The 25,294-nt window shown below is 39.7% G+C and overlaps 1 protein-coding gene across 1 annotated transcript in view; it reads left to right on the top strand.

Annotated features, from left to right (window-relative positions):
* The window catches only part of FBN1 (fibrillin 1), a 227,686-nt gene that overhangs the window by 182,171 nt on the left and 20,221 nt on the right, over positions 1–25,294 (top strand). Inside the window, exons 44-55 of the mRNA XM_023617896.2 lie at positions 1,754–1,879; positions 4,776–4,898; positions 8,593–8,718; positions 10,701–10,817; positions 11,913–12,041; positions 12,656–12,775; positions 15,141–15,266; positions 19,266–19,415; positions 19,789–19,854; positions 20,115–20,231; positions 22,996–23,115; positions 24,678–24,800. Of these exons, the coding sequence (XP_023473664.1) occupies positions 1,754–1,879; positions 4,776–4,898; positions 8,593–8,718; positions 10,701–10,817; positions 11,913–12,041; positions 12,656–12,775; positions 15,141–15,266; positions 19,266–19,415; positions 19,789–19,854; positions 20,115–20,231; positions 22,996–23,115; positions 24,678–24,800 (1,443 nt within the window). The remainder of the gene's footprint in view (positions 1–1,753; positions 1,880–4,775; positions 4,899–8,592; positions 8,719–10,700; positions 10,818–11,912; positions 12,042–12,655; positions 12,776–15,140; positions 15,267–19,265; positions 19,416–19,788; positions 19,855–20,114; positions 20,232–22,995; positions 23,116–24,677; positions 24,801–25,294) is intronic.

A 25,294-nucleotide genomic window follows, 5' to 3' on the forward strand; every position in this document is an offset into this window, starting at 1 on the left:
TAGCCCTTGAAAACTGGAAATGTGATAGTTAGCAATATCCTTATTGTTACCAAATTCCACCATGACAAAATATTTAGATGACTGAGAAACTTTGTTTTATTTAAGCTTTATACTCTCCTTCTGAAAGGTCTTAAGATTGTTGGCATACAGAGCCCATTCGTATGGGGTTAAAACTATAGCAAGTTTATTAATCTTGTCTTAAAATATAAACTTCTCCAAGTTGAAGTTCAAATGAAATCCAGACAGGAAAAGAAAATATAATTTTTAATATGTCTTTTTTGCTATTTTATGCCTAACAATGGCTAGAAATTTGACCCAGCCTGTTATTGTTAAACTTGATAATACATCACATATTTAAAACAAAGGAATGTGTATAATATTTCATGTTTTAACCCATACCAAAAGAATGTCATCTGAATTGTTTTTCTGTTTGCTGATGATACACAGTTGTCATGTTACTTTGCATAACTTTGTAACACCCTGAATGACAAATGTGTGAAAAATCTAAAACCATAATTGCCTGTATTCAAAATAGTAATATAGCCTTTGAGATTCTAAGCTGTTTTTTCCATTAAAGAGGTCAATTTGCCTTCAAACAAAATCAAACCCTTCAGAAAAGTTCTAAAATGAATCGATGGCCTGTCAAGTTTCTCTTTTAAAACAGGGTGGTTTTAGAGTGTAATTCTTCTGAAGTTGCGGCAGCTCTTGTGGGCTCCGCTGAAGTCTGTGGCCGTCTTCTTACAGCTTAGGCAAACACAGTGCTCTGCAGAGGCTCCTGACTATAACATGTAAACGACACTCCCTCAACAACAGTAACAGAAACCTGGTGAATTGGAAAGATGGGTGATGTAGACCAAAGCTCTGCGGCCCAGGTCCTGACGCTGCTCTCGCTCCCACATCGGTCCTGTTTTAATACTCACCAGTTCCACTTCCAAAACTGGTTCTTAATTTAACACATTTTAATTGACACTTAATATTTCTCAGACAGCATGGTAGGGAGCAGTAACACAGTGGTGTGGCAGCCAGGCCCAGCCTCTGGCCTTAGGAAGCCACAGTCTACTGTGACAGTCCTTCCTCAATCCTGGCTCAGTCTTCACAGTCAACCTGGGCCCAGCTTCCATCCCCACACCTGACTTCCTCCTTGTAGTTTTCATCTCTAAAAGTTTGATTTGGGTCTTTTTTCATAACTTCTATAGCTCTCTTTAACATGTCCATCATCAATACGTCCCAGGAGGAAGGGAGTGTGGAAGTGGAATTTGAAAGGTCAGAGTTGGCTATGACCATGGGCTCCTTCTCTGTTCTTCACCAGCTCTCCTTTCCCATTCTAGTCAAACACCACCACACACTTTGGGTAGAGAGGCCATTTACTCTCAGCAGTCGCTTTTATTCTGCTCATCTGGTGCATACCCAGTGGGTGCAAAGATGGCTGCTACCTGGGCAAAGCTGATGTTTTGAAACAAAACCAAAAAAACAGACAGTAAATCCAGATAGACATATGTGTGTCCGAAAAGCAGTTTAATTGTTTCAGTTTGCTTTTTATTGATGTCCCCCACTTCCGTCATCACCACCTCAACACACACCCCCACACACTTGCAAACGCATGCGCACATACACATACACCGCACTTTCTCTTCTTTGGTTTTAGACCTTACGTAGAATGTCAAGTTAGAGGCAGCTGACTTTCAATCCCAGTTTATCCTGCCCAGGGACCATGTGCTGTGCTGTAACTCACACGTGACTGCTCTGTTTCTAGATATTGATGAATGCCGGGAGATCCCAGGGGTCTGTGAAAATGGAGTGTGTATCAACATGGTTGGCAGCTTCAGATGTGAATGTCCGGTGGGCTTCTTCTATAATGACAAGTTGTTGGTTTGTGAAGGTAAGTGATGTTGTCACTGTATCATGTCCAGAAATGAGCCAACTAATGAGCTGCTTACCCACACACGCTTGGCCAATTTCATAACATTGGAATTTCAGAAATTCATCAAGCTCAAGCAATAGTGAAGGGCACCGTGTGGAACAACATGAAATCTCATGTAAAAAAAAATCCCTAACTCCCAGTGGAAAAAGCAGGACGTACATTCCCCAGCCCCCGCCCCCCACACACAATGTATTAGATTTTTCCAGCTGATATGAAAAAGCCTTGAGTTCCTGGGTGTGTCAGATAGATTGCTTTTGTTTCACATTGCTTGCAAGTGAGCATGAGTGGTGGGCAGTCATCTTGAGTTGAATCTCAAAATCAGTGTTCTCTTCCAAATGGAACCTTTGCTACTCCCAAGTGAAAACAAGGTTAATGCAAATATTCCAAATGCATGAGAGAATTCCAAATGGCGAGAACAGCAAATTCGATTTTATATGAAGAATGTTGGCATGCATGCAAATGGTACTTTTTTCATTTTCAAATTACCTCCCCTTGCCGTGTGTATGTGCTGTGATTCTGCGCATTCCTTACAGCACTTCATATTTTTCCTACATCTGGGGAAGATAGTCTTCTTTTACATTTGAGTAAAAGGGACATTCCTGGTTATTAAATATACCATGTGCCCTAGGATAGCTGGAATAATTTTCTATTTAATACTTAAACTTGAGGCCTCTAGCAGAGTTTTTGTTCATGTTAGAAAGGGTTATTACCCCTTAGAGTATGTATTAGAGAACGTATGTCAACCTTTTAACATTAAAAAATCATCATCTAACCTGGCGACAACTTACAGACCAGGAGTAAAATTATAGTCCCAAGCACATGCTTATTAAATTCTCCTCACCAGGCTTTCGGTTACTATGGCCAAGTTGGCACATGTCCCTCACTCTTCCTGCTGCAGGGGAGTAGACATGGGGTGATAGCCATTCAGAGCCTCCCTAAGGCGATAGTCGTTTCTGGCGTTGGCCTGGCCCCTGTGCTTTTGGAGGCATCAAGGATCAGGTGTCTGAGGAAGAAGCATGATAGGGGAGAGGAGACAGGAGCCCCCAGCAGATGATCCTACAGTGCTGGAGTGGCGGCCTTCCTCCTAGCCACAGTCTCACACCTTTCATGCATAGCTCAAGATGACTGACACCTTCTTCTGGCATCTCCCCTTCTCTTCCCTTCAGAGATCCTTTTGATGGTTACTCTACCTAGGTGCCTCTTTGGTACTTGTATTTGCTGAAGCAGCAGCCCTTGGCCAGAACCCATAGGCAAGGCCACCCATGACCACTATATCAACCTCGACCTTGCTACACACGTGAGATTGAAAATATATGGCTTCACCAGTGCAAGGCACTTTGCTGTGAGGGAGCATTCAGTGGATACTGAGATTACAAAGTGCTCCAAATTTTGGTTTCTATTTCACAGAATATTCATCTTTGGAGTAAATGTTTAATCCAGGGTCAGCTGCTTCCCAGCACACTCTTAGCTCTCAGAACCAGAAATAAAGTTTGATTTAGTACATGCCTCAGCAACACTGAAATTGGAATGGATTCGAGACGTGATTTAGGGAGCATCCATGCGTCTGCTCTCCCCAAGTATGCATATAATCAGATGTTAGGCATCTGATGCATCACAGAGATGCTTGTCTGTGACACTGTTTGGCTTCTCCCACACAAGCTACCCTCTGTGTTTCTGTATACTCCGAATTAAGAGCAATGCAGACGTGGTGGGGGAGGTGGTGCTGGGCGCTGGGCCTATTGTTACCCGAGGCAAGCATACTTCTGCTCTTGTATCTATTGCACAGAGAGGCACACCCCACCACACATTAGACAGAAACTCCCACTGGCTATAGTCCTGAGTTTTTCTGCCACAAAAGCACAGGCCTCAGAGGCATAGGTTGATGTGTTTGCCGCCCCCTTGTGGAAACTTCTTTGGCTGAGCCAACTTCTATGTAAAACTCCAGCACCGGTGCTGAGGGCTGACTCCCACCATTGTTACAGGCTATTCCCTTTACTGTACTTAGACTGAATTACATTATTTCATTGAAGCAGGGGCAGGGAAGCTGTATTTTGCCCCACAGGATAGCCTTGACTGTGCAGTAACTTTTGCAATGCCATGAGTTTGAACTATATTAGGTATGTGTTTAAGAAAAAAAAAAAAGATAGGCAAACATAGCCCAAGCATAGACAAAGCTCTGGAGCACACAATATCCATTTTATTCTTTTCTTTCATAATGAGAATTGGATTGTTTTCAGTAGATTTATGGGCAACTTCTCATGTTAAGTTTCCTTGGTTTCACTGCCATGTGGCAGTAATTTAAGCAGGAGCCCCTACAGCCTGGCAGCTCAGAGCAAGTCTGTGGACCAGGAGCGCCAGCATCACCAGGGAGCTTATTGAAAATGCAGAATCTCAGGCCATTCCCTGACATGCTGAGTCAGAATCTGCCTTTCAACAAGATCCCAAGTGATTTGTGTGCACATTAAGGTTTGAGATGCTCTGTTCTCCAGACCTTACAACTTTCCAGACAAAAGTAACCTGACTAGTCATAAAACCCTGGGGCTTTGAGCAAATACAAGATTTCCTAGGATATTAGTCTATACCCATATCAAGTCCTGGGCTCTAACAGCTGAGTTTCATGACTTTTTTCAGAGATTAGCATCATTGGAGTCCATATGTGGTCATGAATCAAGTACTCACATTTATGAAAAGTATTAGTAAAGCAGAAAAATTAGAAAATGGGTTTCCAGTCTTCCGTTGTCTGTTCAATAGAACCAATCAAAATTAGAAAATATAGATCTATTTTCTGTGAGAGGCTTCATGGACTTGACACCAGATTCTGTTCTCCTTCTAATTAAATTCTCTCTGCTTGTAGATATTGACGAGTGTCAGAACGGGCCGGTGTGCCAGCGCAATGCCGAGTGCATCAACACCGCTGGCAGCTACCGCTGTGACTGCAAGCCCGGCTACCGCTTCACGTCCACGGGGCAGTGCAATGGCAAGTAGTCTCCCCCAGCCCAACCCCTGTCGGGACGACCCAATGGTTATCGCCATCAAGCTTCAGATACTTGAACTTCCATTGAGATGGTTAGGTTGAAGACTACATGAATTAAGACTTAGACTGCTGAGTTCTAGTAAACTGGAAAAAAGGAAAATTGTTGAAATGTCTAAACACTTAGTTTTTTTCCCTCTTTATAGATGAAATGTTTTCAAAACAAGAAATAAATCATGTACGTACATGAGTTCATAGTTGGCTATCTGCTGCCTTGTTGCAAACACCCATACCCCCAAACACACACACACACTTCCTCAGCCAGTGTTCAGGACCAAATACTTCTTTTCCTTTCCCATAATCGCCCTTAGGCAGGTGAGGTTGTCACCATCCCAGGCACACACCCCAAATCTGGACAGTGAAGCCCTTCTAGCTGTGCAACATTAACCTGCATGAACCGAACAAAGAGAACCAGCAACGTTGCTCCTCCCCCTAAACATCTTACAGACGACAGATCACTCACTGAGGGCAGCACACCTCAACAGCATGTGTTAGCTAGAAAGTCACCCACAGTAAGATGAGAAACTCTCCTCTAGAGCTGAGGTTCTTTTGTTGTTCCCTTTCGCCAGGGATGTGGTAGAAGTAAGAAGGATGAGTGTTACCCACTGAAATTGATCGAGTTATTAAGTATCTGATGGTAGCCAGTGGGATCACACTTAAAACACTGGTGTTTCAGCCCAGAAAACAAAATAATACCTCAGAATGATTTTCATGTAAGTTTTTGAGTAATTATAAATCATTATATATTTAGCAAGGAGTCAGGAAGAATGTTCTTTTGCTTATGGTTCATTTCACAGGGAGTTTCCTGGATATTTTACGCATTTGTGAATAAAACACCAGGGAACACGGTCAGGTTTTCCTTCGCTTCCCTTGGCCACCAGTGATTAAGTGGTAGGAAATGCACTGCTCTCTGTAGGATGTTTTGCATTGTTTCATGAGACCTTGGTGAGAAGGGTGTAATAGCAAAACAAAAACTCACTTTGAGAAGCAGGACTTGTTTTGTTGAGTTTAAAGGAACATGTGCAAGTGTTTAGCATTTTGTCAACAGAACCGTTGTTGTCCACGTATTAAAAAAACGCGACAGGAAAAGCGGGGACGTCTGTGATAGGAACCACAATACCCCAGTGAAATTTGGCATCGATACCACTTCCCTGCATTTTGCTCTTAATTTATATTTCTTTGAAACTGGGTGAAATAATTCCAATCAAAATAAAGAATTGCTGATAATATAGAATGTGTCATTTCACACCATTTCACCCTCAGGCACGAAGTTATTTATACATCAAGACAGCATGTCCAGCCAGGGCCTGCTGGGGCTTAAGCCCTGTCATATTTTCTTGTAGAACATTAACATAAATAAAACTCATCAGGCGTTAACCAGAGATAAGTACTTGAGTGAGTGTTATTTGTAACCAAATCTCAATTTTCCTCGTTCGTGGAAATCCTTAGAAGAAAAGGAATGTACTTGAGTTTTGCAACTATTCAGGCTCTAGAGTTGAAGACTTCACTCTGGAAATGTCTTCAGTTACATCCTACTTTAAAAATCTTTTAAAATGTCTTTAAATGCTATTGTATACATGGCATTTTTCACACGTACTGCAAAATATTCCTCTCCTTCTGTGTTTAAAATGAAAAGAACTAAGATTTTCTTTCTGTCATGATATTTTTATTTGAATTCATAAGTACATCATTTCCTACCCCAAATCACAGCTGGCCTTAATACCCACATTATTCCTGAGGGATCTGAGGGGGCAATTAGTTATCTAAGCCCAGGATACTAGTCTGACTTCAGGAGCTGTAGAGTTAGAGCAAATGCAGCCTCCTTCTGAAATATCTTGCTCAGAGACAGATGAAAGGTAGGTTCATCCCAACCACTTCCTCATGGTCTCCTCTCTGTCCACTCACTGTGTGGGTTTTTTCCTCCAAAACTCTCTGTTTAGATCTCCTATCTCAACCTCAGACCTAATCTCCTGGGAGTGCAAATCCTGGGGCTTGTAGAAACCCAGTTTTCTGGTCTCAAGACAAAGTGAACTTCATAGTCAAGTTCTTTAGAATTATATCTTTCTGTTTCACCAATAGAACCCCAAAGTACTCCATGTTTCATTTTCTTAAAACCATCATGAAATAGGCAACGTAGGAAGGAAAATTCCTAATTGAGGATCCTGTTCTAAGAAGATCCTTAATCTCTCTATTTCCTGTGGGCCCCAGAGATGAAACAGACCTGGTCCCTTGTGTAGTCCCAGATCCAGTACTGCCTGAGGGCGCCCAACGTTTGGGCCAACTGTGGTAGGCCCTGAGGTACCATTCCTCAAATCAGCTCCCTTCACAGAGCTTGGCAATGGAAATGAATTTCCTCTGCCTATCCCAGGGAGCAGTTTGCTCATTTTAAATCCATTTTTTTCCAATGGGAATAATCACAATTTAAGTAAACTAGCATTTTTGCATAGGCCAGCGGTGGTCCTAAACTGTTCTATCCCAATTTCCCCTCTTAATGATATACTCAGCCCCACTTGAGACTTTTAAATGGTACAGTGATTCACCAACTCTGAATGTTCTGTATATTGGAAGGAAGTCATTGTAAAAATGGCAGCCTGAGCACATGAAATGAAAGGGATATCTTCTCTTCTAGCATGGGCACAACTGCTCTGTGCAGCAAAAAGTGCCCATTCCCGGTTGCTGCCTTTTCAGTAAACAGGGCAGGCGAACAGCAAGTTTGGGTTATACACCTCAGAGCAGGTGCTGCTGTGCTAGACAGCGTCTACACCCCAGGTGGCTATCTGCTATTTGCATTCTTTTGTGACAGTAGGAAAATCAGAATGATACAGTGCTCTTCAAATTACATTCGCCCTAAACAAAGAATTTTGAGAGCTTTAAAAAATTAAATTAGAGACATAAGTAGGCATGCAATTATGTCATTTGTGGATTCATGCAATAAATTCTGCCCCTCTGATAATCAGATTTCAGGAGATCAAGAAATATTCACTTGAGGATAAATATAATTTAGAGCTTAAAGACTGGCAGAAACAAGATGAGAGGGCTTTCCTTTGAATATGTATGAATGAAAAGAAAGAAACATCATTAGAATTGTCAAGTGCTAAAAGGAGCCGTATGTAGACATGAAGACTTGGTTAAGATGGAACAAAAGGTTGTGGAAGTAAGACAGAACAATGAGGTGAAACTTGAACAAGGAAAGTGTGGGTTGTCCATCAGGAAAACCTATCTTAGGAATGGGATTTATTTGACTTTGTTATAAATTTCCAGAGGAAGCTGTGAACGGCCCATGATTTGAGGCACCGCATCTTGACCAGACAAAATACTTCGGTTCCACAGTCTGTGATGCTGCTAAGGCAGATGATCAGATGGATTATCTCCCAACCTCTTCCCCATTCTACTTCTAAGTTTTCTCACTTTTCAGAACATTTTTTGGATATTGCTCATGTATTGCTAACATACTCTGAATATGCCCAGTAGATGAGAGTAAGTTTTAACCAATTTTGAGGCAAAAATAAATACAATGCCTGTGTCTGTTTTACTGATTTAATTTAGAGCTAGAATTGTTCCTGAGAACAATATCTGGAAGTAAGTTAGTCAATTTGATTTTGTCTTCTAAGCTCCAACTTAAGATGCTTTTTATCTACAGATCGCAATGAATGTCAAGAAATCCCCAATATATGCAGCCATGGACAGTGTATTGACACAGTTGGAAGCTTTTATTGCATTTGCCACACTGGTTTTAAAACGAATGCTGATCAAACCATGTGTTTGGGTGAGTATATGATTATCATTTCATTCTTCCTTCATATCCTATTGAAAAATTCATTTGCATCTGAATGTACATAAAAGTTAATTCCAGACCTTTCAGTAGTTGTTTTGCTATTTATAAAATAAAAACACAGTAGGCATGTAGCATTAACATCTCTTGGTATTTAATCTTTGGCAATCTCAACATGATAAACCTCTTTCTTGATATTCATTTGGCTGTAAGTTCAGAAAAACTTTTGACTAAGGGATCACTTGAGAAAGATAGTAAGACAAAAAGTTACTTTTTATGATGTTAGTAGCCGTTTATTCTTTTCTAATATTTAGGTGGGTTTGCCTTATTGGCAGCTTTTGAACGTTTGAGTGTGAGCATTTTCGGAGAAGGGTCTATAGTTTGTACCATATCCTCAAAGGCAAATTTACAGATCCTACAAAGGCAAAAAAAGTAAAGAAACATTTTCCTAGGAGAAAAAAAACTCAAGATTTAAAATCTCTTCCTTGGTTTTGGTACTCAGTCAGGATGCTAATTTAGAATCAACTTCAAATATGTAATCAATCGTTTTCTCTCTTTTCCTCCTTTCTTTATCTACTTTAAAGCAACATCCATTAAGTCTTTTGGGGACTTCATGAACATGAATCGGTTTCACAGCTGGATAAAGAACAATCAATAGAATAATGTTTGAAGTGCTTGCCTTTGTCTATAATTGGATTCATCCAGTAGGGAACATTCTCATAAAGTTTTGTCTTCTTCAGAGCAGATAAGTTTTAAATTAAAGGAGTATAATTAGCCTGCTCATCAGTGGGGAGCGAACCCCAGCATATTAATGAGACCCTGTCCAACTTACTTTCTCCCTCTTGCATCTAAATTATCTGGAACCCTCTACCAAAGAACCTGCCCTACCGAAGAACTCCACTTGCTTGGCTAGAAATGAATCAAGGCAGAAGCTTTTAATTGCTGGCAGGATGACTCATCTGGATGCAGTCAACCACAAACACACACTGGAGTCACTTTGGGGTCAGCAATAGCTTCCTGATTTAGGATCACAGATAATTTATCTTCATGTCCAAAATTTGAAAGGAAAGGAAATCCTAACTCTAAACACTACATTTTGAGAATCTGATGTGTTAACTTCCACTCCCTCTCCTTCCCTTTGTCCTTGCCCTCCTCATTCTGCCTTACTCTCAAAAACCAGCAGCATCAACTTTCTTTCATTTTAACTTGTTTCCTCCTTAATATCATGCACACCTACTCTTTATAAGAAAGATGTTAGCTGCTGGGGCGAAAAGCAAAGACTTATAAGACGCAAAAATAGCTCTACAAAACAGTCAAAGAGAAAAGTCAAAGACCAATAAAAAGAGAAATAATGCAAGAGTGTATGAGAAGAGCCAAATTAAGTGCCATCACATTAGGAGAGTTTGGAAGAGTGAGGTAAGTCACCATGTGGTGAGAATGGTTATAGGTTTTCAGAAGTGGACTGGGAAAAAGGAAAAGATGTCTAAAATGTCAGGTGAGTTAGAAAGCTAATTTATTTTGTTGCTGATTTCAGGGTAATATCAGGTGACTCACTGCTTTTTGGTAATCTGGAGTGAGAATCTTAAAGGCTGAAGTTTGCCAGAGGTGGCAGCAAATCAAGATCCAGATGCGCACAGAATTTTCCATTTCCAAGTGAAAATATTTGAGAAAAGTGGCAAGGGTGGAGAATTCTAGAAGTAAATAGAATAAAATAATTCTTGTCCAGTTCTCATGTCCTTAGCTTGCCTCCTTTCACATGCCAACCAAGGAAACGATTTACTCCTAAGGCTTAGAACCTCGCCTTTTGCTGATTTCTCACAGGGAGCGGCCACTGCTGGACCTAATACCAACATCAAGAAGTTCTCAGCCTACGTATGACACTTTGTGAACCCAAAAATGCCCTTTAACCCCAGGTACCCGTGCAGTCTCGTCTTCCGTTAATAATCATGTTTTTCTATGTCCTTTGTTCCTACTAGACATAAATGAGTGTGAAAGAGATGCCTGTGGGAACGGAACTTGTCGAAACACAATTGGTTCCTTCAACTGCCGCTGCAACCATGGTTTCATCCTTTCTCACAACAATGACTGTATAGGTATGTGTGCAAAATAATCAGTCACCAAGGACAGTCAGTTTTGCATGTGTTCTTTGTAATTAGCATCATCTCCAGTGTACTGGCTATCTTTTTTCAATATATGCCGTCTTATGCATGACAATTGCTTAAAAGACTTGTTAAATATAATATGCTAATTAAATGTCACATATAGTAACTACATACATTATTTTTATTCAGATGCTCATGAGCAGCTATAATTTTTATGTCTACATACTGTGAATTAAACAAATTTCAAAATAAATTTGATTATGTGGCCGGCCCCATGGCCGAGTGGTTAAGTTTGTGTATTCCGCCTCGGTGGCCCAGAGTTTCACTGGTTTGGATCCGGGGCGCGGACCTAGCACCGGTCATCAAGCCATGCTGAGGCAGTATCCCACATAGCACAACCAGCAGGACCTACGACTAAAATATACAACTATGTACTTGGGGGCTTTGGGGAGAAAGGAAGAAAAAAAGAAGATTGGCAACAGATGTTAGCTCAGGTGCCAATCTTAAAAAAAAAATTAATTGATTATATTTTAAAGTGTACAAAAGTGATTCTTTGTATAGAAATTACATAGTTCAGGAATAATGTGGACATCTACTTGTCCAGATGTTTCACTATAGCCTCTCTTAAAAGAAGTAAATTATTGAATCTATAAAATCATCCTTATAAAATATGCTCTATTATTCATAAGCAAGGGTAATAAACCAAATTTTATATTGTGCTAGAGGCTAGTTTTATATACTGCTAATTAAGAGAATATTTATTAATACCCTCAGCTGTATTGTGTATTAGTAATTCAGTTTTAGCCTTTAAAAAGGAAACCTAAAGGAAGATCAAGGTAAACTCATATAAAATTCTAATGTAAATTATTAATCTCTAATTAATAGAATTGTGTGATCTTGTTAGGTTTTGATAGGTGCTTAAAGCCAAGTGTGTTATTGCAAACTAGATCTTCACTGGCATTTCTTATGTTTAGTCGAGCCAGCAAAAGCTGCTGAGATTCAGAATAAGTATTTTTCCCTTTAATGGTTTTTAATGGTTTTATGACTTTTTTTTTGGGAATATATCAACGGATATTTTTTTGGCAGATGTTGATGAATGTGCAACTGGAAATGGGAACCTTTGCAGAAATGGCCAGTGCATCAATACAGTGGGGTCCTTCCAGTGTCAGTGCAATGAAGGCTATGAGGTGGCTCCAGATGGGAGAACCTGTGTGGGTGAGTGCTGCCTCAGAAAGACCCTCCAAAGAACGCTCCCAGAGACCACTCAAAGAAAGGTGCAGTCTCTATCACAACCCTTCCTTCTGGAAGTCTGAAGGAAAAACATCGGAGTAGGATTACACTAATCCTGCCCGAGACACACACACACACATACTGCTTTCTCCCTTATCTTTAAAAATTAACTTGTCGTACTCACAGAGAACAGATAAACTGTTAAATTTCACAGTTAGACTCTTAAATTGTTCTATAAGCAACTGTAGTTCCCTTTCTTATATTTTTTTCTTCAAAATAGCTTTGTAGTAAACTCTTATGTAATTTTTTGGGTGCTCTCAAAAATCTTCGTATCCATTGCCTTTTCACATGCAACACTTTTCTGGAAATATTTAATTTGTGGTAGGTCAAATAAAATATGGCTGTTATATTACACACTTCTGAAAGCCAATAAAGCTTATTTTTATTGAGTCATTAATTTTTCTCCGTGATAGAGTTTTGTGGACTTTAATTAGTTTTATGTATTTCTTTGATTTGATTCCAATTTCTTTGAATTTTAATTGCTTGACGGAAATCATGCCAGTGAGAACCTCTATCTTCTTTTTCCCTTTTCTTTGCAGATATCAATGAATGTCTTCTAGAACCTGGAAAATGTGCACCAGGCACCTGTCAAAACTTGGATGGGTCCTACAGATGCATTTGTCCACCTGGATACAGTCTGCACAATGACAAGTGTGAAGGTAGGAGGGCTATCGATATTTGGAAATGAGCAGTTTTGGTTAATGCATTGGCATTATCAAAGTCAAAATTATTGTGATGGTATGTATAATGTCTTTATTTTAGAATACTTAATCAAAAACAAATCCGACAGGGGCTGTGACTTATGTCTCATACTTAGATGGTGAGACAAGGACATCTAATTCTCATGCTGATCTCTGATGAAGCTATTTTGCTCTGTTCATGGGGTGGTCATATGACCCTCTTTTCCAATGTGTTTTATACAACTTGTAAAAAATCCTGGATTACATGTTTTTAGGTACCAATAGGTTGCGACTGAAAATAGCTTCCTGATTCCAGTTAAAATCTTTAAGTAACCAGATTCAAGTTTGAGTGAATGTGGCTATATAATTTATATTGTTTTGACCTAGAGAGCAATGGAAATATGTTACCACAAATAACTTCTCAGCAAATTTTGTAGTACTGCATTCCTCATTGCATATGTCCTTGCATTAAATGAAGGACATTGATTTCCAGACCTTCATAAATAACTAGGGTTGAAAGGATTTTTAAAAAGGCACCTAGTCCATGCCCCACCTTTCAAGAGATCTACATCTAATGCATAATGAGTAAGAATTTTCTCTACTTTTAATATCATCATGAGAAATTTCATTATATATCCAATTTAAATTGCAGTCAAGTGATAATATTCTAAATGGAAACATTTTATCAAAATTGGGCCTAATTGCAAATTATTAAAAGTGTTGTTTTACTTTTATTAAAACCCAGCATCATTCAATACATCATTAATGCAAAATTCCCCTAGAATGAACAGAATGGAAATGTATAGAAAGAAAAACAACTTCCTGAATAGTCAATAAATGTGCCCATTCTGTAGTCTTTGTCCCCACTCTTAGGAAGTCAGTGTCTACAGGTTAACTTCTACTATAAGAAAAAGAATTACAACAACCAAAAAGAAATATTTGAGCATGTTTACAAAAGTCGGCTTTTCTTTTAAGAAAAGGTTGGATGTTGTGGTGAAGGGAGTGTGGGAATGGAGTAGTTCCATCAGCAGCAGCAGTTCAGATTAGTTAATAAACCACAGGAAGCATGATGCAATTATAAATGCAATGTGTAGCATGGAGTGAGAAAGAGGTTGGTTTTGCATTGTACAGGAAGATAATCACTTTGCATTGCACATTGCTGGAATATCTATTGTGTGGTATTTACAATATTAAGTCAAGATAACAGAGTTAATTTCCTAAGTTCCTTTTAGCTGGAACTTGGGCAATAAAGCTGTGTAATGTGAGTACATTTTGGTGTGGGTAGAACTCTTTGCACAAACATGAAAATAAAGAGCCTCAAGATACAAGAGATGTGTGCTTTGTTGAAAAAATGTATTTCCATAAAAATAGCATGGCTCAGAATCAAAACTTACCTCTTTTTCACTACAAATTCCTGCTGAAAGTCAGGGGAAAGATGAGTAAGTCTGTTGGAAAGAGTGACCATATTTTTTCCATAAGTAGGGTGATCATGTAATTTATTGACCAAACCAACACACTTTTGAGGAGGGCACCATTCATAATGAGGCCAGGTCAACAGGCATAAGCTAGGACTCTCCCAGGTAAACTAGGGCATATGGCTACCCAAGCCATTCGAACTTTATCTCAGACCCCCCTCAGTCACCCCTTTACAGTAGCTGAGATATAAATATGGCACAATTCTAAGTGTATCAGATTCCTGTTATCTGTATGATGAGAGGAAAACTGTCTATACAGGGAAGATTTTTTTGTCTTCAGAAAAATTAACCTGCAAATGAGAGTTCGGAGCCTCATCTTCCGTGATATCTTTAGTTTGTACTGCATAGGATTGTTTTCACAGTATTGATGAAATTCATAGTTTAGAGCTATAGCATGGGGTATTGAGAAAAGCATCATGGATGAGTGGAGGCGAGTAAATTTGGTCCAAAAGCCTAGATCTCTCACTTAGTAACTCATTGTCAACAGCCTTCAAGTTTCAGCGCTTCTACTTACTGTGCAGTGGTGAAGTCAGACTCTGGAGTCTCTTGCTTCTTTCCTAGCTTGGGGTGGTATGAAATTACTCCGGCTTTTCTAATTAGCCAAACAACTCAGTCTGGGTAAGAGATGTTTCTCTGCATCCCTTAGAAGGCAATTGCAGATTCCATTTTTTACAACAAGAACCGTCAAAACTAATTTTTAGAAGTCATCACAGCTTAGAAGTTCACTCACAGCATTAGGATACAGGAAAATATTTTCATTATTGGAAGAGTTCTAAACTCATTTGCACTTTGTACTTCCACATTTTGCATTTGGTACTTGATGGTGTCTCCTTAGTTTTGCCTTTGTGTGACACATGTAATTCTTTTAGATATTGATGAGTGTGTTGAAGAGCCAGAAATCTGTGCCTTGGGCACGTGCAGTAACACAGAAGGCAGCTTCAAATGTCTGTGTCCAGATGGGTTCTCCTTGTCCTCCACTGGAAGAAGGTGCCAAGGTAAGTGCCTTTGAAGGCTTTAGACTTTCATTACTCTGTGTTTATTTGTTGTGGTTTTATGTTTGAAACATGGCAAAGCTTTGATTCTTTTTGAAAGAGAAGAGGGAGAGTTTTCATTCACCCAGAGGTCTAATGATTACCATATGTCAGAAAGTTCATTTTTACTTTTAAGGTTAAAAACTCATCCATCAAGTTATGGTTGCTTGTACAACAACTATCCTGGCACTTAAACCTCTCTCTGCCCCTAAGAACAGTGATGCAAACAGGTCAGTCTGAGGGGGATCAGCCCTGAGCCACTGAATATGGCAAAGCCTGGGGGAAGTTCAGCTACAGATTCTCTGCCTCTGAAGAGGTAACCTGTATAAATATGAGCCAAAACCTAGACTTTCAGACAGAAGAATGCAGATTAACCAGGATGCCCCTAGGTTAATGTGCCCTTCCCTTACATCACAAGTTTTCTAAGAAAGCAGAAAAATAAATTTAAACTGACCAGAATTCTTGCTGGGCCATCGTCTGTTTTCAGGAATAATACTTGTGAACTTTCACAAAAAAAAAAAATCAGAAGGGAGCCTGAATTTAAGCATAACACAGTGTATTATGTCCCAGAAAACTGTTTATAGATTTACTAAACAATGCAGTTGTGTGTGTCTATCTGTTTATACAAACTATTTTAATGAATTCAGAACCAAAAAACCCCCACACATACACACAATTCCCCGCCCCACCCCCCAGTGTTGTTTTATTGTTCAGTTTTCTTTTTCTTGGTCATTTTGTTTTGTTTTCTTTTGCTTTGCTTCCATATTACCAAATAAGGCAATGGATATCATTTGCGATTCCAAAAATTGGGTCTGGGGTCTCAGCCCTGCCATTTTTAGCCTAGGACAAGGCATTTAATTTTTGGAAGTCAATTTCTACATTTTACAGAAGAATCACCTGCCCAAGAAATCACTGAGTATGTAACAAAGCTTTGTTAGTTTCTCAGTCCTTCATAGACTCTTGTTATAGTTATTCTATTGATTCACTCTTTACGTTTCTCCTGGTCGTTTTGTTACCCAATTTTTAGAAATGTGAAGCAGGAGAGTTGAGAATCCTCTGGTTGGTTTGCTCTTGTAGATAGCTGTCAGAGGCCCATGTGAATTTCAGGGTTGTGGGTGGGGTAGTGCTTGATTCAAGCAGATATTCTGTCTGTATGGTTCAGACCAGCCAGAGAAATTCTAACTCCTACTCCCTTGTTTTTGTGTGCCTTTGGCTTAGCCTGAGTTTGGAAGGAGAGCAGTGAGAAACCAGGTGTGAATCTGCCGATGTGGCAGGCCAGAGGAAACTCATAGGCTATTAATTCAATTTGCACTGGCCTGTCAGAGAGCAAGCTAACGCTGCAGGAAGAGTCAGCCCAGCTGTGAGCAGTCCTGCCACATGCTCAGCTCCAAGAGGCAGAGCCAGAATTGAGGAATGCAAGCAGGGAAAGTGACTTGTGTAGTTCTGATGAAATTTAAAAGGTCATTAAGGCCTCTTTGCAGATGGACCGGTAAACAGGCACCCTAGCGAGCCCTAGTTAAAGGATGTGGGCGAGCCCAGCTCTCTTTCCTAATGCAGGGTACCTTTGATTAATAAACCAATTCTAGAGAATCACCACAAGCAAATGTAAATCTCCCACAGAGCACAGATTTTGCTGGAGCCAGGGGATTAAGAACTGGGTTTTTCTTATAGGATGACAAATTAGGAGTCAGACTTCTCTTGCCCAGGAAATGAGAAAATTCCACAGAACCACAGGTAGTGTTTTTGAAGGAACAAATAGGATAGGACTCAGGTGAACAGATCCTGGCACCTGAAGGCCATACATGTAAATAAGCCACTCCTATTTACAAAGTTCAGTGAAGGGAATTCATCATTTAGGCTCACTCTGAACTTCATGTGTTTGAGCCTCTGTGTAATGCCTAGATTTTTTTCCAGGGGTGGGGGTGGAGTGGTGTTGGGGAGGCAGGGCTGGGGGGTGGAGTACTATCTGTGATAAAAGGATAACAGAATGAGAATTTTAACAAATATTTATTAGAACCTGCATGTATCCAGGTTTAAAAGAAACATTACAAGCTGGAAGACATAGGAGAGAATTAAGTTTTAATACATTTGTGGAGACATTTTTGTGTGTATAGTCATGCGCCATATAACAACATTTTAGTCAACAGTGGACCAGATATACGACAGTGGCCCCATAAGATTAGTACCATGTAGCTTAGGTGTATAGTAGGCTATACCATCTAGGTCTGTGAAAACGCACTGTGATGTTCGCACAACAATGAAATCACCTAACGGTGCATTTCTCAGAACATATCCATTGTTAAGTGATGCATGACTGTAGTAAATAAATTATATCTTAAGACAGTTGTAGGCATAAATAATAAAAACAAGATCAATAAATGCAAAACATTGTATATGACAGTGAACTTGAAATAAAGTAAATTAAAGGTGCCCTTCAAGAAACTATCATTTGTTACATCTTGAAGCTCCTCAGCAAAGCAGACATTTGGATGGCAGACATGCTTCAGGACAAAGACTGACGTTTATTGCTCTTGGCCTTCAGAGGAGTGGTTCATTGAAGGTGCCTGCTAGGTCCTAGCTATAGCAGTTGTGGAGGTAGAGTAGAAACCAGAGATAATTTATCCAGAACAGTTGGTAGCCATAAAAAGTTGAACAAGTTCATTGGGGAGGCCAACTTAATTTGACTTTCCATAGCCTAGTAAATATGATTGATAGACAGATATTTTTTACTTTAATTCATGAAAATTTTTCTGCTGTGGTCTTTGGCAACTCAGCTATTCTTTCATTGTCTCCTTTGTCATGAAATAAAAGCTGGTGAAATTGTCTTAACAGAAATGCATAGGTGGCTATAGTATGCTACTGGGATTGGAAAACAGAAGAAAGCAGACCTGGTCAGACATAAAGAAAGGGGAATTGTGCAAAATGGATATGAAAGCATTTCCTTAAAACCTACAGCTTTTAGCCTCTGTGTAACTCAAGAGGCGTTTGCAAGGTTTTGGAAGTCAAGTTTGAGAAAAAACACACTCCAGGCTTTTGGATGAGCTCACTTTTTAGTGTTACCCAATTTGCTCTATAAGAAATGGAAAAGTCACTTTCCAAAATTATGTCAAGCAATGTTGGAGAATTTTGTAGGAACTAGATCCCATCTTCCATGTTGGAGTCACCAAGAAATAATTGATATTAAAGAAATTTAGTCTTTAAAAGAAAGATTATTCTCCCTCTCGTCCACCTATCTCCCTGCCCTCCTCTTTACCTTCACTGTCCTGTTGAGGTAAACAAGCTTGTGTGTGTGTATGTGTATGTGTCTGCGTGTGTGTGTGTAAAATCTGCAGAAAGCCCTACATGCTTTTTGTAGAGAGCAACTCCATAAGTAGCTGCTTCAGTGAACGACTATTGTATTGTATTTTTGCCATTCCATAAAATTGCCGCATCTTTATTTGTTCTGTGCCTGGAATCTGAGGTTTTATTTTGGTTCCAGGGCTTAGGGGACACAGAATAAACAGCATAGTGTGATATCACAGTAAGTACTAGAACTGGGAGGTCTACCCTAACCCAGTGTGCTTGCTCAATGTTATCCAAACACATGCAAGTAGAGCTATCAATGAAGGGATCTTGTGAATGATTCCATCTCTGAATGTCCCCATCCTGAAGTCACTGATGATGTCAGTTTTGATATGTAACAATGTTAGTTTTTACTGTTCACATCAGGTTATTTTGGAAAATTGGCTAAAATGAGAAATAATAAGGTGAAAAACCACATACGTTTGTTCATCAGATCTCATTACAAAAATTGCCTACGATTTTAAAGATCTCAGCTCTGTTACTATTAGAATCACTTAAGGAGTATTAATATAGCATTGAGAAGAGAACACATTTAATAGGATGGAATGCTTCTTATTCACTATTATACAGTGACAATTTAGTAGGGAAGCCACTAAAGGGTCTTTTGAATTTGTGCTGCAGATTTGCGAACGAGCTACTGCTATGCGAAGTTTGAAGGAGGAAAGTGTTCGTCACCCAAATCCAAAAATCACTCCAAACAGGAATGCTGCTGTGCCTTGAAGGGAGAAGGTTGGGGCGATCCCTGTGAGCTGTGCCCCACTGAACCAGACGGTATGTCTGCCATCTGCATTTTTCTTTGGGCCATTCAAGGTACAGACTGCCCATGAAATAAGTACGATTATAGGCCTTCAAGAAAATAAGACAACTTAATTTAATTGTGAGTCTAACTAAAATGTTCATTAAAATCATTTCATCTTGGGAGCTAGGTAGTTATTTTCTTCTGAACTAAGTCAGAGCTGCCCAAGTAGTAGTTGCACCAGCTCTGGGAGCCTTGTTGACTTTCTCTGGTTTCTGGGCTTGTCTTGTTCATTGTTTCTGGATACGTGCAGCATGTGGCAATTTGACCACTACACAATGTTTGGGGAGGAGCCTGTAGCCAGTTGCCGAAGGTCTATCTATTAACGAGTGTGCATCTCCACCACAGAGGCCTTCCGCCAGATCTGTCCCTATGGAAGCGGGATCATTGTGGCAATTGATGATTCAGCAGTTGGTGAGTCGCTTGTGCTGGATTCTCAGCTTTTCTTAATATTCTCAAACAGCCTCTTTCTTGCCCTTTTCCAGTTGTTCTTATTTCTCCACATCTATCTTGAAAGATTAAGCTCTACTTTTTTCTTTTCATTTAGAGACCAATTGTATTATTGTATTGTAGTGTTAGATATTTCATTGGTTAGGCACTGAAATGATCACAATTTACCTTTGTGTTTAAAAAAAGTACCTTGTTATTCGCTGTTTTTTCCTTCTTTGCTTAAGATATGGATGAATGCGGAGAACCTGATGTCTGTAAACATGGGCAGTGCATCAATACAGATGGCTCCTATCGCTGCGAGTGTCCCTTTGGTTATATTCTAGAAGGGAACGAATGTGTGGGTGAGTAATAAATCAGTTTCTTCCACTGGGATTTTATGAATTAGAAATTAAGCTGCACAACCATCAACAAAACGAAAAAACAACCTAACAATTGGGAGAAGATATTTGCAAACCACATATCAGATAAGGGGTTAATATTCCAAAATATACAAAGAACTCATACAGCTCAAAACAAAAAAACCAACAATCCAATTAGAAAATGGGCAAAAGATCTGAACAGAGATTTCTCCAAAGAAGATATACAGATGGCCAACAGGCATATGAAAAGATGCTCAACATCATTAGCTATCAGGGAAATGCAAATCAAAACTACAATGAGTTATTACCTTACTTCGGTCAGAATGGCTATAATTAACAAGACAGGAAACAACAAATGTTGGAGAGGTTGTGGAGAGGAGGGAACCCTTGTTCGCTGCTGGTGGGAGTGCAAACTGGTGCAGCCACTATGGAAAGCAGTATGGAGTATCCTCAGAAAATTAAGGATAGATCTGCCATATGATCCAGCTATCCCACTGCTGAGTATTTATCCAAAGAACTTGAAAACACAAAGGCATAAAGCTATGTTCGTTGCAGCATTATACACAATAGCCAAGACATGGAAGCAGCCTAGGTACCCATCAAGGGACAAATGGATAAAGAAGATGTGGTATTTATACACAATGGACTACTACTCAGCCATAAGAAATGATGAAATCCAGCCATTTGTGACAACATGGATGGCCCTTGAGGGTATTATGCTGAGTGAAATAAGTCAGAGGGAGAAAGTCAGGTACCATATGATCTCAAACATAAGTAGAAGATAAAAACAACGACAAAAACCACATAGCATTGGAGATTGGATTGGTGGTTACCATAGGGGAAGTGGGGGGTAAGGGAAAAAGGGGTGATTAGGCTCACATGTGAGGGGATGTCTAATTAGTTTTCAGGTGGTGAGCATGATGTGATGTACACAGAATTCGAAATATGATGTACATCTGAAAATAAAAAAAAGAAAAAAGAAATTTAAAAACAGAAAGAAATTAAGCTACACAGTATTCACACTAAGTTGTTTAAGTACCAAGATGGGACAGAAATAAGTTTTGTCCACTCATTCATATATCATTCATTTAGCAATACTAGCTGAGTCCCCACCATGTACCAGGCACTGTGCCAAGCTCTGTGGCTACAGCAGTGAACCAAGCCTTCCTTTCACAGACCTTACAGTCCAACGGGGAAGACAGACACGTTTGAAGAGCTACTGGAAAGGACAACATTATAATGAAAGTCTTTGTGAAGTTAAAAAAAAAAATTTTAATGGTCATGATCTTATTCTCTCAATATGTAAAATACAAAATTTATTCCAGATTATATTACATTTAGTAATATGAAATGCTATGTACCCAGTGTAGCTCCTCTTATTGTAACCTTCTTATTACAATTTCAAAGAAAGGCTCCTATGGCTGACATTTGACCTCTCAATCCACACTAACTTCAAATTGAATCCAAGTATTATGTCAGTTTATCAGGAAATTCAAAGCAATTCAGTGTATCCTGGACTAATAATGGCATAAATGCTGAAAGTTTGTGCACATTAGAAAGTATTCTTTTCAATACAAGGAATGAGGGCATGAGGAGTTCCTCTGCAGCAATGGCTGCGGGAGCTCAAGCAAGCTCTGTAGCTTTTCTAGGCTTTAGAATATAGTAGTATGCAGACGGACTAAATTGTTTCTCATTACCTTGGAGCTCTAAAAACTAATGATATTGTGATTTTTAACTTGAAGGAGATATAGTATTCTTGAGAGTGAAATGCAATTTCATAGCAGAACAAAAGCCAAGTTGTCAATGTTTTTTCTTTGGAATCTTCAGTTAGTGCTATTTTGTATGAGAGAAAGGAGCCTCCTCAGCCAGGGCCTCTCTGCCACACCCTCTTGCCTGCACTTTCCGACTTCAGAACCCAACAGAAGACATAAACCTTGATGATAGTCCGTTACTCTTCTGTGCCCTAGATAGTTAAAATAACAAGGTTATTTCTCAAAAATTTCCTTTCCCAAAGGAAGATATTCTCCCCAAGAGATGTGTCAGAATCAGAACAGTCAGTATTGTAGGTGGGTGGGTTAGGAGGCATAGATAGTTTTAGACCTCCTTGTTAAGACTTATTCTCTCTCTATGGTTGTTTACAGAGATCATACCCTAAACATATTTCTTTCTAACCTGTCTTCTGCCTAACATAAACCATCTGTTTTCAACGGAATCAACAAAATCTACTTGAATCTTGATTTTATCCAGTGTATTAATTTTGCTTAACCTCTGCTCTCTTATTTTGCGTAAGTTTAGTCTTCTATTTTATATCTGGCAAAAATCCATCATGTTTAAGGCTTCTTGAAGAGTGATGTAATGTAAGGCCAAACTAGAGATGTAGTTCTAGTTTTAAATAAGCACAAACTTTTGACTTGTGCAAGAAGCCTTGTTTTAACCCTTCAAGCGTCTACTCCTGGGAGAAGATTCACTTCTTCATCATGCAGGAGACTGGAGGAACTCATGGAGAAGAGCGCTATAAGGCCTACCAGCCCAGGTCCTGTCACTGCCACTGCCACTTAGCAAGTCACATTTCACAGCTATAAACCTGTGGTGATAAGACACGTGCACTCCTTTCTTGCAAGGACAGAATGAGAATGAAACAAGACGTTACAAGTCAAAGGACTCTGACAGAAAAAAGGTATTAGCTGAGTCCAAGCCATTTTCTCTCAATTCCTCATGTTTTGAATATTTTCCTGGTCACTTGCAGATATTGATGAATGTTCTGTGGGCAATCCTTGCGGCAATGGAACCTGCAAGAATGTGATTGGAGGTTTTGAATGCACCTGTGAGGAGGGATTTGAGCCTGGTCCAATGATGACTTGTGAAGGTAAGCCTCTTAACCACAAAATTGTTGGTTACGTGTTCTGATCATGGGGACCACAGTTGGTTGCTTACAATTCTTGGTATTAAATACCACTCAGAGAGTATAGAATAAAGACCATCTGGGCCTGATGGGCCCTTCCATCATCTCTTCTCTGTGTGGCCTCCTCTCTGCAGGGAGTATCTGAAAAAGATGTAGGTGGCTCCTAGCACAAGTTAGACTGCTTATCACGCAGAATTCTTGTTGATGTCTCCCTCCTACTAGTATTTGGGTACAACACCTGTCTTGTTTTCTACCTTTTTCTTACTTTCCATTTTCCCCTTCTTTTTTCTTTTTTTTTTTTTCATCTTCCATGCTCCCTTTCTTTTTCTTCTCTTCTTTTTCCTTTTTCTTTTCTATTATTGAAACATCTGTACTCTGAGATAACCACCGACATCCTATAGCTGTCACAGCAAAAGAGCTTGCCTGTACTCTATAAGCATCTGTCAGTATGCCTGGAAAGATGCATGGAAAGAGGGAAAGGGGAAAGAGTGCCTAGAACAGTGGTGCTCAAAAGGTGGTCCCTGGACCAGCCCCATCAGCATCACCTGGGAACTTATAAGAAATGCAGATTTTCAGGCTTCATCCCAGACCTCCTGAATCAGCAACTCTAAGAGAGGGGCACAGCAGCCCCCCAGGTGATTCTGATGCATTTCTCAGTTGAGAACAACTGGTCCAAGAAAAGGATGAAGGGGAGGTGAAGGTAGAGAGTAAAGTTGATATTAAAGTATGACCCATGGTCAGAGTTGTTGGTGAATCTTTAAAGACTGTGACTAAATCATGATCTGGGTTCTTACTGATGTTCTCAGTCAGCATCATTGGCCTTAGGGAGAAACATGATCATGAAGATGGTCTGTTTTAAGCCTGCTTTTCCAAAACATATTCTGATAGTTCCAAACTATGAAATCTACAGAAATCACGTTTATCCACTAATAGTAAAGTCATTCCCATCTATTTAAGGCTATAATGTGGGCATGAGTGTGAACTAAGTATCTCTGATAGTGTAAAATAATTCAGAACACTATTTGCTTGGGGATAAGAATCACTGGTATTTCACAGGAGCCTCTTTTATATGGGGAAAGGGAGGTGGTTAAGGATGCTGGAGGGGTCTGCTTCTGTTTTGACAACAATTGCCTTGTTTTGGCTGAATAGGGTAAAACTAATCACCACCCTATGTGGCTTTAGGGAGTGGCAAGTGGTCAACTTGAGGCTTCAAAGTCAGAATTTCAGAAAAGCTCCCTATAAATAGGGTGACCTATAATTTTTCATCCACCTAAATCACCATTAATAATTATACAAGGACCAGAAGCATAAACTGGGACTGTGCTGAGAGAACCAGGATGTATGGTCACCCTGCTTATACCAATTATAAAATAATCAACTCATCTTATAATTTCCTGAAAATCAGAGACTGCTTGGTCCATCCATGTTTATGACAATGAAGCATGTCAGCTTTTGGTAAAATTTTCAGATTCCTTTTTTTGGCTATTGTCCCTGATCCACTATTTTCTTCCTACCTTCTGCTGCAGATATAAACGAATGTGCCCAGAATCCTCTGCTCTGTGCTTTCCGATGTGTAAACACCTATGGGTCATATGAATGCAAATGTCCCACTGGATATGTTCTGAGAGAAGACAGGAGGATGTGCAAAGGTGAGACATCCATGTTCAAGGTCATCTAAGCCAGGGAGCTCTAACACTATCTGTTATGGGAGATGTCCCTCCAAAGTTTCCAATACTAGAGGATGGCTGGGGATCAGGCACACTGCTACAGTCCCTGGATGATATAAGGATTGTCATTTTTACCTTTCCTCCTAAACTGTAGTTTCAAACATCATCAAGCTGAGTTGAGGGCTGCACTGCAGATCCTTTTTAATTCACTATACATCGCATGCCAGCCATTCTGCAAATGTGAAAATAGAAAGAAAAAAGGACATTTCTCCACATTCAAGAAGTTCAGTATGGTGAGGTTGAGACAGAGATCCTCAATTCATCAAAAAGAATTAGAAATCATGCTTCGTGTTTTCAAAGAGGGTACCAGTTAGTTAGGGAGTGATTTCTTCATCAACTTCAAAGGTACTTAGAAGACTCCCTCTCATTCTTAAGAGGCCAGCGCCCGACAATGCAAAAGGAAATAGGTTACTTAA

The sequence above is a fragment of the Equus caballus genome, chromosome 1 (genome assembly GCF_041296265.1).
Source record: "Equus caballus isolate H_3958 breed thoroughbred chromosome 1, TB-T2T, whole genome shotgun sequence".
In the NCBI taxonomy this organism is placed as follows: Eukaryota; Metazoa; Chordata; class Mammalia; order Perissodactyla; family Equidae; genus Equus; species Equus caballus.